Genomic DNA, 16,696 nt, shown 5'->3' with positions numbered 1-16,696 from the left:
TGGGTTCTCTTAATCTGACCGAAAAAGGTTTTTTGGTTTCTTTTTTTTCCTTTCTTTCTCCTTGATAAAACGGGGAATTTAAGAATGACAATAAAATTACCTTTTTTGTTTCTTTAAACTTTTTTTTTGTAAAATGTATCGTTCGCGACTTATATGCCGCAACGCGTTCTTAGGAAGACGAAATGGCTCCTCCACACTTCCGGTCATGCGGAAACCGGCAGATTTTGTATTTTTAGTAAGTTTTAGATTATATTCTTCAAAATAAAAAAATCGCGCTCGAGAATGCCGGATTAACGTTTTTTTTTTACAAGTTCGCGACCCTATAACTCGGCGGCGTCAAGGACTTATCGTCAGATTAGTTAAATTTAGTCTTTAAACACTAAAATCAACCCCCAATATCTTAATCTGAGGCGCTCGAGTATTTCAGACTATCCATTTTTTTTTACTAATCTGATCGTCTATCCTAGGCGCGCGTCACTACATATAGAGCTAAATACTTTACAAGGTTGTTCTATTAGGTCTAAGGTATCTCTCATATCTTAAACTGCCACGCTCGAGTATTGCCGAAAATTCCCCTATTCGCCTCCCTAACTATAAGGGAGTTTACCAGCTGGTGCGGCGAAAAATAATTTATTTGAAATACAGTCAAATACCCTATTTCCTCTCTTGTCCACAGAATTATCGACCAGTACACCGGCAGTCCTGAGCTGTTCGACATCAACTGCGTGGACCCTCTCAACCGGTCAGCGCTCATCGCGGCCATCGAGAACGAAAACATCGAGTTGATAAAGTTGCTGCTTACATCGGGGATCAAAGTCAAGGTTAGTGTCAATATTGTCCACATTACCGACCAGTACACCGGCAGTCCAGCTCAAAACGGGGATTTGGCAGACCACGTCGGCGATGGCGAGACGAGCTAGACTCCTTTTTTTAAAAGAATGGCCGAAGACTGCTCAAAACCGGGAAGAATAGAAAAAAGAGGGGGAAAGGCCTTCGCCCAGCAGTGGGACACAACAGGCTCTCAATAATAACACCGGCAGTCCAGACCGCAGCCAGTTACTCTGCATGGTACCTATTTGTAATGACAAAGTCTGGGAATATCATCATAAATGGAAAATTTAAATGAAAATATGACGTTTATATTGACACCTCCACACTTTGTTGTATCAATGTCGGAGTAGCTGTAGAATTAGCTTAGACTACTAACAAAGTGTTTGGTATCGTATTATAAGAGGTAACCACACGCACAAAGCCGCGTGGGTACGAGTTTATAGGCAGACATAAAAGTCAAGTTAACACAGAGGTTATGAATAGGTAGGTTAAGAGAACATCGCACCATAAGAAAAAACCGCTCAAAATACAACACATGGTACACATGGTATGGTATAGATGATTTTTTTAGGTCCATCTTAAAAATGCTCCTAATCCTCTTTTTTTTTTCACGTGTTTTCCTACGAAAAATCTTATTTGATTCACTGACGACCGCGTTGATTAGCGTTTACCTTTGCAACAAATTTGTTTATAAAATTTGTATACATTTATCAAAATAATAACAATAGGAAGCCTAGCCACAATAACACAGTACTTAAGGCAAATAAGAAACTACAAAATAGTGTTACATTCAGTCCCTAACGAAAAAATACTGTTGTTAATGTCAGTTTCCTTTTTACGTTAGTCTTTTCCTTCCTTTCCTTTGGTTAACAGGCTTTTACACTTGAAAGGGCCACCGGAATAAAATATAACCTACACGATATTTATATTTATTTGTTTAATGTTTCAATAAATATGTGTACATAGTCTGAAAAAAAAAGTTCATTGAGAGCTCTACATTTTGAGATCAAAACCTACATATTGACATGTTCTGACATTCGGATGGTATAAATAATTAACGTTAAATACTTATTACTTTACTAAATACCGGGTGTGGCCTGTAACACGAGCAAATAATTAAAACATAGATTGTACTCCTCAAACTGTGACACTTTTATTCAACAACTTTTGAAAATTATGAAGTATTTAGACTCCCTATTTTTCATACAAAATAAATATTATCATCAATGGACGCCATCGCCACGCCATATCATTGTGATTGACGTTGCTTGTCACGCCTTAAACATAACAAAATTAGCAATACATTGCGTCTTAGAATAAACTTTAAAGTGTATTAAAAATCAAACCTGAAGTTATTTTTAAAAGTCGCTGAACAAATGTTGGTCAGTGTGAGGAGTACAGCCTACAGTTTAATTTTTTGCTCATGTTACAGGCCACACCCGGTATATAATTAATCGCGTCAAATAATGGTCCCTGTGACAGTGACTTCAAAAACTTTGAAACTTCAACATTTATTCTGCAAATAGGCCAAAAGTGCACTTTTACACGTCAACATTGAATTTACATACAAGCAAAAATAATAATAATACATCAACAATTATATAGAAATTATTTTGTTTTATTTAAAGAAATTATTTTGTTCCTTCCTTAGGGTGGTGTTCCACTTAAAAAATGCTAAAAAAAATGTGAGACGCCAATGACGCAATGCACATTGAACAAATATCTTGGACAAGTGGAATACCACCCTTAGACAACTATTTATGGAAATAAATACCAAGGGGTAAGAAGTAAGAAAAAAGCACGAATAGATACGCATCTACCCCTCGGGAAATCAGCGCGGCGGAGCGGTTGATCACATCTTGTCAATATTTACATAATACCGTGCAGTAACTTACCTTACCGCTTTTAGGATTCCTTGCCGAGAGACATTATGTCTTTCGGCTAGAAAGGCATAAATATAAATATCATATACATGATTCGAAGTTTAAGATAATAAGTTAATAAATAAATAATAAATAAATATTATAGGACATTCTTACACAGATTGACCAAGTCCCACAGTAAGCTCAAGAAGGCTGTGTTGTGGGTACTCAGACAACGATATATATAATATATAAATACTTAAATACATAGAAAACAACCATGACTCTGGAACAAATATCTGCGTCATCACATAAATGCCCTTACTGGGATTCGAACCCAGGACCATCGGCTTCACAGGCAGGGTCACTACCCACTAGGCCAGACCGGTCGTCTTTAATAGATCTAGAAACCTAGAAACGATATGAATTAGATATGTCAGTGTCAAATCTGACGTTTTTTCAAACAAAAACGTGAATATTGTGAAACGGTTTAGAAACCATAAGCTTTTTATTGAATGTATGTTTTCCTCAACGTTTATTTGGTATAAATTAGCAAATAATGTCGCAAAAAATACTACAGAGTATACATTTAACTTTGTTAAACAAAATCAACTCTTACATATAAGAAATTTCTAGAAACTTTGACCTATCTTTGAAGAAAATTGGAAGTGATTTAGATTTCATGGTAAATAATAAAGACCAAATATATTTTTGCCAATAAATATTAACCCTTGTCTCGCCACATGGGAAGTGACGTCACGGCCAAAGATAAAGTTCGCTGTATAGGTATCTACCGCCACTGGAGGAATCGGTCATTTTTAGGGTTCCGTAGTCAACTAGGAACCCTTTGTTTTATTTCCGTTCACTGGAGCCCTTATAGTTTTGCGTGTCCGTCTGTCTGTCCGTCCGCGGTTTTGCTCTGTGGTCATTAATGCTAGAAGGCTGCAGTTAGGTATGGATAAATATTATAAAAACTAGGTATTTTTTAATGTGTAGCGTGGGGTGTCGTTGATTACCTAGGTTTTTAAGGCCCACTTGCACCATCCCACTAACCCGGGGTTAAGCGGTTTAACCGTGAACCCAGTGTCAAATTGTACTGGTAACCATGGTAACTCTTGGTTTAACCGGTTAGCCCGGGGTAAGTGGAATGGTGCGTTATGTGGGACTTCCTTATAGGCTAATGAGGCCCACGGTATACCCACTAAAACCCCTCTTGGCCGACTCAACGCTATAGGGCGAGGTCACAGGGACACTGCGGCACTCTTCCGCAACCTCGCCAGCGGCCGTCCGGACTCCAGCCACCTCTGGAGGAATCTTCCCCCTACCTCGCTAATCGCGCGCCATTATTACGACGTGCTCGCCATCCCAGGGACCCTTGTGTAGGCGACAGACGTACCCGAGCCTATCGCCCACAGGAACCCTTAAGGGGGAATTCGGCGGTCATATGCGAGCCGCCGCCGCCCCACGCGCTTGCGACGCATCGGCTGGGAAGCTGGATCGTCTACCCTGCCGCGCTCCGCCATCTCTTTCTGCACCATGACCGCCTCACAGAAATCCAGCACAGCCTTCCACAACCTGTCGCTGTCCACCATGTTTCGGATCACGGAGGGCAGCGAGAGGTCTTGTCCCACTACAGCGCTTAGAGTGCGGCGCTCTTCTTCCCAGGCTGGGCACACTTCTAGTGTGTGCTGGGCAAATGTTATGCCTACTTGTACTAACTATCTTTATCTTATCTTATCTTTATCTTTAATGTTTGTCGCCAGGACGCGCTTCTACATGCTATCAAAGAAGAGTACGTGGAAGCAGTAGAAATGTTGCTGCAGTGGGAAGAAGAGCACCACATCCCCGGGGAACCTTACGTAAGTGAGAGAGGTATCTGTGGTTATTATCCAAAAGGTATTAGCCACCTCCTTATATCTCACCGGATTGGTTTAAATATAAGCGTACCTATCGTGGTTTGTGTATGTAAGTTCCCGTCTGGCAAATTATTATTGAATGATTGTATAATATTAATGAAAATGTCATGAATTATAAGTGCTGCTGCGGTAACGCAAACGGTACCTATATAATTTTAATTTCGAATCGCATTGCGGTCGAATGATAATTAACTATTTGACTTCAACGCTTTAAACATAGTAGATTATACGACAAGGGTATAAAATAGCTGCAGCAGTGACAGTTTGTATGGCAGATTTTGGGCTTTATTGCTAAGTCAATAAGGATTGTATTAAATGATTTTACTTTACGCATTAGGACATAAAAAACAACTTTATGCGGCTTACACGCGACTTAAGAACCAGATTTATGAGCATGATAAGTTTTAAAGTTATTTTTGACAGAGTTGGGAGTCCGTGGAGCCTTCAGCAGCCACGTTCACACCAGACATCACCCCCCTCATCCTCGCAGCCCATCGGAACCACTACGAGATCCTCAAGATCCTGCTGGACAGAGGAGCCACGCTGCCCGTACCTCACGACGTCAAGTAGGTACAGGCATGATTTACGTAAGTAGATATGCAAAGTCTAACTTTAGATAAAAATTGGAGAAAATACTAACAGATATGACGTTTTGTGTCTATGAATTTGTGATCAATGAATTTGGATGATGATTTGATTACATATAGCTGGAGTAGACCAGGTACTCTCAAGACATCAAGCTTTGGAATATGTTGATACATTTGTTGGCTCCCAAATTAATTTAATTTTTCTTATTTACTGCACTGATTTAACAACCCGAATTATGAATCCATTTAACGCTATCTGACTGTTAAAGTTATGTTAGGTCCTTCTTGACCTCTTTAACGGTATCTCGGCCAATCGACGAATAAAATTATGAACATTATAATGTAATTTCATTTCTCTTTCCTTCTCCAGATGCGGCTGCGACGAATGCGTGAAATCTTCCCAAGACGATTCTCTCAGGCACTCGCAAGCCCGTATCAATGCGTACCGTGCCCTCACCTCTCCATCCCTCATAGCCTTATCTTCAGCAGACCCGCTGTTGACTGCCTTCCAGCTTTCTTGGGAGCTGAACAGGCTTAGTAGGATGGAGACGGAGTTTAGAGTTGAATATAAGGTAAATGAAAGCATGAAATATACGCCAAGCCTTCTACTCCTTACAGCACGTTTGCTGCTGGAAGGTTTTTACTCTCTTGGGAATTGAATAGGCAGCTATTGGAGCCTAGAGACGAAAAAGAGTTAGAGGGAGTAGAAGAAGAAGAAGTGAATCTCCATTAAAGCTCTTGAACAACTAAGGCTTATCAAGGTGACACACTTTGGTAACTCTGAGTACAGTTTTTGGTATTTTATTTAAGTGCCACTTTGTGCCTTATCGCAGTGTTAATCAATACTAAAGCCATTAGGGTCTCTGAAGAGGTACAAAAATCGAATTCCTTGGCCGTATATCTTTGTCTGGTATCCGTTCTTCATAGCCTTGATGACTTCAGCATATTTGATTCTTTGTTATGTTACAATAATAGCAGACTATTTCAAATAAAATATGCATCGAAACCACTGATAGCAAGGAATTTTATTTGAGTTTGTAAAAGTTCTACTTTGAGCTCTGAATGCTGTCTTCCGTTAGGCTTATTATTTCTAATTCCTAACTTTCCATGCCAGGCCTTAAAACAGCAGTGTCAAGAGTTCGCCACCTCCCTCCTGGACCACACGAGAACGTCCAACGAGCTGGAGATCATGCTTAACTACAACCCCGCAGACATCGACTGCTGGGAGCCGGGGGAACGGCAGACGCTTGGCAGACTCAAGCTGGCCATCCAATACAAGCAGAAAATGGTAATTCTTTTACAACCTTAAAACAGCAGTGCAAAGAGTTCGCCACCGCCCTCCTGGACCACACAAGAACGTCCAATGAGAGATCGTGCTAAACTACAACCCATGGGATAATGACTACAAGCTAGCCATGATGGCGTCCCACGAAAGTTCATATTCTCACCACGTCGGGCGTTTGCATCACTTATATTTTCCCCACCACCAACTTCGCACATCGCACACAGCCAATAGTCACTGTTTATTTATGAACATTTGTTGTCAAGTCTTTCATAGTCTTTCATACCACCCCTAAACCTCAACTTTACATGCCTAATAGCCCAAAATGTTTTCTACGTTGGTATATGTGATTTCTCTTTGTTGATAAATATGACGTATATTTCTTTGTTGACCTAATGCCGACGTTGCCTAGGCAATTATTTATTCTCATTCGGGAAATTCCTGCGGTATTCTAATAACTAGCTGTGCCCGCGGCTCCGCCCGCGTGTAATTCGGTCTGTGTCAGTAAGCGGCTAATTTCTAATCCTTATTTCTCTCCCTCTCCCCTGGAGGCGGAACTTGAAGTAAAGTTGACATATGGATATGCTAGAGGACTGAAGTACAGATAAAATATTTTACCATTAGGTACCACTAAATAAAACTACACTCCAAAATCAATAGTTTTATTCGCTCTTATTCAAATTTTACACGTGATTTAAACTTAGAGAGTGGTCGTAACAGGCGTTCCCCTCTGTCGAAAATAGGCGGCCAATGGTCAACCGACGTTTATCTGACATGGCTATGTTTACGTTACGTAGGTACACATTTGATGTGCCCCTCCCCCGCAAAAAACACCAGACTATTTTGTACTGAAAATTCTAGACATGGCGTCTCCGTTGGTTATATTCTCTAAGGATTTAAATGACAGAGTAGTAGGTGAATATCGGACGATACAGTAAGGTATATGCGACGCGAGCGAAGCGAGCGCGAAAAATTTTCGATATAAAAAAACGCAATTTGATAGACAGTTGTACATTTTTACTTTTAGTACGGAAATCAGCCACATCATTATATCACGAAAATTGAATGTCACCTTTATCATATGTTAGAAAGTTATTTAAAACGCGAGCGAAGCGAGCGCGAAAATTTTTCGATATAAAAAACGCATTTTGATAGACAGTTGTACATTTTTACTTTTAGTATGGAAATCAGTAACATCATTTTATCACGAAAATTGACAGTGCCGCAGCAGTAACGTTGCAACAGAGTACCTAATGCTGCTGCAGTCGCCACCCGAATGTCACCTTTATCATATCTTAGAAAGTTATTGAAAACGCGAGCGAAGCGAGCGCGACAATTTTTCGATATAAAAAAACGCAATTCTATAGACAGTTGTACATTTTTACTTTTAGTGTGGAAATCAGTCACATCATTTTATCACGAAAATTAACAGTGCCGCAGCAGTAACGTTGCAACAGAGTACCTAATGCTGCTGCAGTCGCCATCCAAATGTCACCTTTATCATATCTTAGAAAGTTATTAAAAACGCGAGCGAAGCGAGTGCGACGATTTTTCGATATAAAAAAACGCAATTCTATAGACAGTTGTACATTTTTACTTTTAGTGTGGAAATCAGTCACATCATTATATCACGAAAATTGAATGTCACCTTTATCATATGTTAGAAAGTTAATTAAAACGCGAGCGAAGCGAGCGCGAAAATGTTTCGATATAAAAAACGCATTTTGATAGACAGTTGTACATTTTTACTTTTAGTGTGGAAATCAGTCACATCATTTTATCACGAAAATTGACAGTGCGGCAGCAGTAACGTTGCAACAGAGTACCTAATGCTGCTGCAGTCGCCACCCGAATGTCACCTTTATCATATCTTAAAAAGTTATTGAAAACGCGAGCGAAGCGAGCGCGACAATTTTTCGATACAAAAAAACGCAATTTGATAGACAGTTGTACATTTTTACTTTTAGTGTGGAAATCAGTCACATCATTTTATCACGAAAATTAACAGTGCCGCAGCAGTAACGTTGCAACAGAGTACCTAATGCTGCTGCAGTCGCCACCCGAATGTCACCTTTATCATATCTAAGAAAGTTATTGAAAACGCGAGCGAAGCGAGCGCGACAATTTTTCGATATAAAAAAACGCAATTCTATAGACAGTTGTACATTTTTACTTTTAGTGTGGAAATCAGTCACATCATTATATCACGAAAATTGAATGTCACCTTTATCATATGTTAGAAAGTTATTGAAAACGCGAGCGAAGCGAGCGCGAAAATTTTTCGGTGTAAAAAAACGCATTTTAATAAACAGTTGTACATTTTTACTTTTAGTATGGAAATCAGTCACATCATTATATCACGAAAATTGAATGTCACCTTTATCATATGTTAGAAAGTTATTTAAAATGCGATCGAAGCGAGCGCGAAAATTTTTCGATATAAAAAACGCATTTTGATAGACAGTTGTACATTTTTACTTTTAGTGTGGAAATCAGTCACATCATTTTATCACGAAATTTGACAGTGCCGCAGCAGTAACGTTGCAACAGAGTACCTAATGCTGCTGCAGTCGCCACCCGAATGTCACCTTTATCATATCTTAAAAAGTTATTGAAATGGCGAGCGAAGCGAGCGCGACAATTTTTAGATATAAAAAAACGCAATTTGATAGACAGTTGTACATTTTACTTTTAGTGTGGAAATCAGTCACAGCATTTTATCACGAAAATTGACAGTGCCGCAGCAGTAACGTTGCAACAGAGTACCTAATGCTGCTGCAGTCGCCACCCAAATGTCACCTTTATCATAAACATCTTAAGTACCCACCTTCGTGGCCATTATTAAGTGCTTAAGGAGGCGATACGTATGAATATGGCTTTGATATGGATGCGATATAATTACGATTAGGTATAATTCATGACGGCGTAAATAAATAATTTTATGTATACGCGTGTTGATATGTGTGTTTATTTTACCACTACTACGTAACTATGTCAACTCATTTTTAGTTTTCCTGGTTACTTAATGTTTACTCAGCTCCCCAAAAGATGGCACTGTGCAATGAGGGGCAATTAATTTACTGTCGTTTAATTTCGTTGTATTATTAAATCAACACAATTATTCAATTAAATTTGTTGATATCGTACGATTGAATGAAATTTTAGAAGAGGGGTCTTCTAAACTTAGAGTTAATTTGGCAAAATCCTTCCTCGGTGGCTTATTTATGTCACATCGTATTAAATTCAGCGCCATCTGTTAGTTTACCAAGGTACTTGCACATATTTGAAAAAAGTTTGCCCCTCGTTCCTAAGTAGCGCCATACGATTCAGGGGCAAACTTAAGTCAATCGAGTGTTGTGGCTACCCCCCCTTTTAGGGGTTGAATTTTTATAACCTATAACCTGGCCGGGAATTTTCTCGACAGATTAGTAAAGTTTTCATCAAAATCCGTTCAGCCGTTTTCACGTGATGCGCGTTCAAATAAACAGACAAACAGATAAACAGATAAACAGACAAACAGACAAAAATTCTAAAAACTGTTGGAACGTGTTCTGTTAGCAATTCTAAGTATCCCCAGCCAACTTTTTTTCAAATATCTTCCATGTACAGACTTTCGACCCTCTTCAGCTTTATTATATGTATAAAAGATAGTTTGTTTATAGAGCATTTAGCTTCGTCTTTCTCTCAATTTTCGATAAAAGTTTTTGAAATGTACACTACAACTTACCATAAATAGTTTGCCCAATTTTGTGTGACAATATGTGATTTACTATACTTATAGTTATTACAATTGCCTTGGAAATAAATTCATGAATTTGGTAAAGCCACCTGTTTCTTTCTTCGTCAATTTATTTCAAAAAGGACTTAAGTTGTACTGAAACCATTATGTTCCTACAGCTATACAGAAACAAGGAGCGATGAGGGTGTAAAGCCATATATTTTGTCACCCATATATTGTAGTGAAAGTGCAAAAGTATGTTTAACAAGTTATAAGATATAGCGATTTAAGAAGTTATTTTTTGAGATTCAAGTAATTAGGTAATTATATTTCAAATTATTGATTTAACAGGCTATTTGCCGGTTAACTGCCACTCGAAGAGGTATTCAATAAAATGTTCATATTGGTAAAGGTAACCTAGTTTTTTTTGCGTTGCAATTGATTGAAATACATATACAATACCTGCATTAAAGACACTCGGGGCTGGAGTCAGTTATTGGGCGTTAGCTATTCTTCCATACTTATTAATTTTATTAATTATTTAAGTGCAGTTTTACATCCTTACAATGACGTTAATTTAAGTGGGTAAATAAGTATACCTAAGTAGTTTTACATAGGATTTTTTTTAAATCCCGCTTATGCTCTGACCTTACCACATAACTTCTCATCCATTTGAGACCGCAAACTACAAGGTACTCATACGTAATGGTTACTTACGAAACATGAAAAAGGATTCTGTTTATATCTATTTTTATTTCATGTTATGTATGTAAAATGCAGATTTACACTCCTGTCAAGATGTATGTAGTGCACTCTTATGTTTATTTTATTTAAAATATGGGGTAGTTGTGTTGGTATCTTCTCGAAACCCAGAGTCTTCTAAAAGCTCATTTGTATTGGTTTTGAGAATGGAACGTATAAGAAACGGTAAGAGAAGCTCGAAAAATAGACAACCAACTGCCTAAAAGTCGGCGGAGGAATAAGTTTTTTCTTACACTGTTATTTAAATAAGCTCTTAAACAATTAAAATGTGTTCAAGTAATTTTGAAAACACTCCCTTAACATCCTCTGCTGCCTACCGGTAGTACAAACAAGCTGCCTAGCCAAGGTTGCGTTACGATAACGAAACGCTTTGTGTCTCTCTATCATTCTTCCATATTATAGTGCAACACTGACAGTTCCATTCCGTTCGCTACGGAGCGTAAACGATTGGTATGTTGGCTACGAACCCTGAGATCTAAGTAGGAATATGAAGGGCCGAAAGAAAAAGATAGCCCAAGGAGAATATATATGGTCTAGGTGTGTAAGCGACATGTGAGAAAGCGAGTTATAAGTAGACCGATCTGAAGTAACTGGGACTTGTCCTTAAGAATTTCGAAGTCTTCACTAGTATATTAATAGTGGTTATATATTCTAGTTCGTCGCTCATCCAAATGTCCAGCAGTTGCTTGGGGCAATTTGGTACGAGGGCCTGCCAGGATTCAAGCGGAAAAACATCGTCGGCCAAGCTGTGCAGGTACTCAACACACATTCCTACTTGTAAAATATAGCAGGGATAACCAGACGAAGTAAGTTAGAGTTAGACCAAGAAGACTGCAAAGATTTTGACAGCGCACGCAGTGCAAGTGTTATTTATACGTCATAAATTCATAGAAGTTTGACCTTTAAAATAACACCTGCACTGCTTGTGCAATAACAAGGAGCTACGCGTTCTTTGGCGCGAAGTCTGACACTCAGCCCTCGAGTTATAAATATGAGCGAGCGTTTCGTACCCATGTTTTTCAACCCTGTGCTTATAACGACAACTTCCAGATGAAATGCCTGTGGCAGTACCTATTGTTGAAATTTTCTGACGTGATTTTTTGGGCTTTTAAACAGAAGCCTGTTTATTTTATGCTTCTGTTTAAAAGATATAGGCTTCAGCAATTGCCAAAGCAACAATGCCATTTAAATAGCAAGTGTATCGTGAGCTCGTTTGGAGATAATGCGTTTGGGTGATGTAAAATTGTAGAACGATCGACCGCCCGCATCTAATAATATTTTTGGGCGATAACAAAACATCTCCAATGAAGAGTTCATGAATTTTAACCGTATAAATAGGGTGATAAAATTGCTTCATAAACGCACTTGTTCCAGTCACTTATGACGGATTCAACAGCTGTAGCAACCGCTGCATAAAACAATAACCCATACCTTTTGATTAGGGGTTTATGATCAAAAAATCACCTCAGGAAATTCTAACTATAACACAAACATTGAATCGGTGGACCTTATATCTTAGCAATAAGGTTTATAGTCAGTTAACAGTGTCGACGATGGTACATAATTGTCCGTCTTTTTTTCTACAGGTCGCGAAATTAGGCGCCATGTTTCCCATATATTGCACAATATACATGCTGGCGCCGAACTCGGAGTACGGACAATTTATGAAGAAGCCTTTTGTCAAATTCATCTGCCACAGTTCCTCCTACATGTTGTTTCTAAGTAAGTAATAATCGTATTAACTAGTGAAAACATTGTTATGGCAAGTGCCCGGACGTCTTTGCAATAACCCAGTTTATTTTCCACCCAAACTTCAATAGACCGTTAACTATATTAATAACGTGTCACTCACGTATTTCAAGTCGAAAAACGCTCGACATGTTTCACTCCGTACCGAGGAGTGTCATCAGGAGCTTGCGTTTACGGTGACGGACTGGCGCAGACTGCGGGCCGCAGCCCTCCGCGCCCGATGACTCGGCGCAGGCCCCGGTGGCGACAGGGGGAGCGAGAAACTACCCTCGTTTATCGCATTATTGTCAAATGATGAGTCGCACACAACACTCACTACGTCATTCCCTAATGGTTCGTAATGGTTTTGTAATGGTTAAAATACGTGAGTGACCTGAGTGAGTCTGTGTCTCACGGAAGTTTTGTTATTAAGACCGTTAACTGTTCACTTTTTAGGGTTCCGTACCCAAAGGGTAAAACGGGACCCTATTACTAAGACTTCGCTGTCCGTCCGTCCGTCCGTCCGTCCGTCCGTCCGTCTGTCACCAGGCTGTATCTCACGAACCGTGATAGCTAGACAGTTGAAATTTTCACAGATGATGTATTTCTGTTGCCGCTATAACAACAAATACTAAAAACAGAATAAAATAAAGATTTAAATGGGGCTCCCATACAACAAACGTGATTTTTGACCAAAGTTAAGCAACGTCGGGAGTGGTCAGTACTTGGATGGGTGACCGTTTGTTTTTTGCTTTTTTTTTCGATTTTTTTTTTGCATTATGGTACGGAACCCTTCGTGCGCGAGTCCGACTCGCACTTGCCCGGTTTTTTATTCTACAATAGTCCCAATGCCTGCTGCGACCGGTTCATGTGTCTATTGTTGCGCCTGTGAACGGGTTCCAGCAGGCGTTCTACATGACATTAAAGCTCTCCAAGGGGCCTCTACGTGTTGGATCTATATCCTCACGCAAACCTATCAAAAGACCGGGATTTATAGGCCGGGAGATACAAAAAATAATCGTATTATACCTACTTGTGAACATTCATATTTTTAATCCAGACTATTTTAAATCAAGTTTTTATCATCTTGTACAATACATAATAAAAGATTACTAGACTTAACCAATTTGGTAAACCCGTCTTCAAAGTGTTCCGCGAACTATTATTATAAGTGCATGGGAGCTATTGTTTGTGCCTTTATACTTCATGATTCAGCTTTGATCTATTTATAGGTATCTAAATGTGTATGATCTTATTAGTTTAGGCTGAATTTATATTTCAATCGAAGAATACGAAGTAATCTAGATTTGATATGAGGTAGGTATTCCGTTTAATAAACTGTACGCTTTCCATTGATTCATGTGAACAAATGTCGGATAAACACATCTGTCGCCGTCAGTCCCCTTTCACCGCCGCCGAAAATTATTTTACCTATATGGGAATCTTTTTTCTTAGCCATTTTAGGCCGGAAAGCGATATTTTTTATCGATAAAGACTAAAACTTAAATACCTTGAATATCAGTGAATTTAGACCTAGAATAAAGACTGGTGATGGGCTTAAATCATTGTAAATGTTATCTATAATCACTTTCAAAGTATAGATCGAAATGGTGGAATTACAAATTATGTATTTAAATCATATGCTATCATTAGTGTCTTTCCCTACAATGAGATAGAGTGATTGCATCCGCCTGGCATCTACGGTTTATTACGGTACCGTACAAACACAAAGAAGTGATGATATTTTTTTATTTTTTTTTTATTCGGGATGTTTATTGCTTTAATATACGTAGGTTAATAGATATATAAGGTGCTAATTTATTAGTTGCAGATATTTTTACAGCTGATAGTACTCGGTTCCTGTAGTATATTTAAGTATGAAACATTATAGCTTTTACGACGTTTTTTTGGAGACAAAGACGTTGTTATACTTATGCACAAAAATGTTGAAATGTTGTTGCACTTGATTCGGATAGGAGGAACGAACCATACTAGATAATAAGTACAGAGTTGGCCAGAGTGCCCTTAAGAGACTGCATATAGTTGAGAAAATTCGACCCATGCCGCCGTAACCCAAGTGGTCGAGTGGTCTCGGGCATTTGTTGCGAATGCAGAGGACGCTACGCTCTAGCTTATTTTAATCTTTCGTTTTTTTTTTCTTAGCCCGTTAGTGTCCCACTGCTCAAAGGCTCCTCTTGATTTCCACAAATGCCGTTGTTATGCTTTTTCCGGTCAGTTACTGATGAAGGCGTCTAAGTCGTCCCGCCATCTCCGTTTGGGCCTGCCACGTCCGCGCTTCTTTTGCGGCATCCACTTGGTGGCTATATGTACTAGCCCACCACTATCCGGATTCACAAAAATGTGGATAGACAGTTTATTTACTACGAATAATTTTCGACAGTGCTCCTCTCCCTCGCATCGCAACGCGCCGAGTTCTTGGTCCTCGAGTGGTCCGGCATCAGCTGGCTGCAAGAGCTGGTGGAATACTGGAAGGAGCACGAGCGAGGGGCCCTGCCTGGCCTCATTGAGTTTACAGTCATCATTTATATAGCTAGTGAGTTGACCTTACTTTCAGTTCACGGGGCGATGACACTATTGTCATCACCCGTGAACGACTATGGCGACTATTCGCCACCAAAACACGGATTTTTTTAAATGTATTTGTAAAAGAGCCAGCTATCGGATCGTCGTGGTATTTTTTCTAGCATCCTGACTTTAAGCACTAAGACAGAAGGTTCACATTCGTATATTAAAATTCCGAAATGAACTCATTCTTAAATCGAGAATGGTCATCTACGTTCTATTTCCAAACACAATTCTTTATTAGAATAACCTGGACTGCCGTCTGAACATTTTTAATAAATATCTTAACATATTACGATCTTCCAGCATGAATGGTTACTGTAATTTTCTTTTTCTTGCAGGTTTAATATGGGCAGAATTAAGATCACTATGGACTGGTGGCATTATGGAGTACATCAGTGATCTGTGGAACATTGTCGATTTTATCACTAACATGTTCTACATTGCTTGGATTAGCTTGCGGGTCTCCTCTTGGTATATCGTTCAGGTATTCAACAAATTATTATTATTTTTTATAATAAAAGAAACATTTCAATGAAACCTACTTATAAAATGTAGAAAAGGCTTCTTTAAATCTTGTTTAAATTTAGCTGAATAAATATTAAACACGGACTTCATAGAGCCGATATGTACAATAGTATAAAGGTCCTGTTAAATACTAAATTAAAAAAAAGAATTAAATAACATACTTACAACACGCGTTTCAGTGTTTGTTGATGTGAATTTTCCGTGTATACGCTAAATTTTATGTATAGTATTCCTTCCAATACCTAAATCTTGAATCCCGGCACCTTTTTAAATGAAACTGGATTGAATATGTACCTACAATCAAGTGTAAAAATATGTCATACTCAAAAATATGCCCTATAGCTCTTATGTCAGCGAATTAAGAACTATGGGACATATTTTTGAGAAGTTATATGCATCCATATTTTTACACTAGGTAGACTGTACTAGGAAAGTAGGAGTTACCGTAGGATTTTTTTTAATTTTATTTAACTTATCTTTAACATTGTATCATCCTGGCTTTGAATCTCATTTTGTGTTCGTGTCCACAATATTCCAACAGAGGGACTACAAAAACGGCCTAGACCCCTGGTACCCCCGCGAGCGCTGGGACTCCTTTGACCCCATGCTGCTCTCCGAAGGCGCCTTCGCCGCCGGCATGATCTTCTCCTACCTCAAACTGGTCCACATCTTCTCCATCAACCCTCATCTTGGCCCGCTTCAAGTATCACTGGGAAGAATGATCCTGGATATCATCAAATTCTTCTTCGTTTATATGCTGGTGCTATTTGCTTTTGGATGTGGTACGTTTTACCATTACATCTTTGTTTTTACCGTTTTCATTTAGTAATTTATTCAAACGTGTTTGTTGCTAGGCCTACATGAATACAGAATATTTTAAATTTTGAATCTAATGCATC

At 38.9% G+C, this 16,696-nt stretch overlaps 2 protein-coding genes across 2 annotated transcripts in view; one reads left to right on the top strand and one right to left on the bottom strand.

Annotated features, from left to right (window-relative positions):
- LOC134795220 (transient-receptor-potential-like protein) overlaps nt 1-16,696 on the bottom strand; it is a 395,634-nt gene that overhangs the window by 291,653 nt on the left and 87,285 nt on the right. The gene's annotated exons all lie outside the window — the stretch shown is intronic.
- Nucleotides 1-16,696, top strand: part of LOC134794881 (transient receptor potential protein) — a 64,343-nt gene that overhangs the window by 37,801 nt on the left and 9,846 nt on the right. The window contains exons 3-12 of the mRNA XM_063766709.1: nt 677-821; nt 4,457-4,552; nt 5,033-5,175; nt 5,567-5,768; nt 6,311-6,484; nt 11,614-11,712; nt 12,545-12,680; nt 15,088-15,240; nt 15,611-15,756; nt 16,339-16,579. Of these exons, the coding sequence (XP_063622779.1) occupies nt 677-821; nt 4,457-4,552; nt 5,033-5,175; nt 5,567-5,768; nt 6,311-6,484; nt 11,614-11,712; nt 12,545-12,680; nt 15,088-15,240; nt 15,611-15,756; nt 16,339-16,579 (1,535 nt within the window). The remainder of the gene's footprint in view (nt 1-676; nt 822-4,456; nt 4,553-5,032; nt 5,176-5,566; nt 5,769-6,310; nt 6,485-11,613; nt 11,713-12,544; nt 12,681-15,087; nt 15,241-15,610; nt 15,757-16,338; nt 16,580-16,696) is intronic.

This window comes from Cydia splendana, chromosome 11 (assembly GCF_910591565.1).
Source record: "Cydia splendana chromosome 11, ilCydSple1.2, whole genome shotgun sequence".
Classification (NCBI taxonomy): Eukaryota; Metazoa; Arthropoda; class Insecta; order Lepidoptera; family Tortricidae; genus Cydia; species Cydia splendana.
Note: the sequence above shows the minus strand (reverse complement) of the source record. Positions and strands in the feature narration are given on the sequence as shown.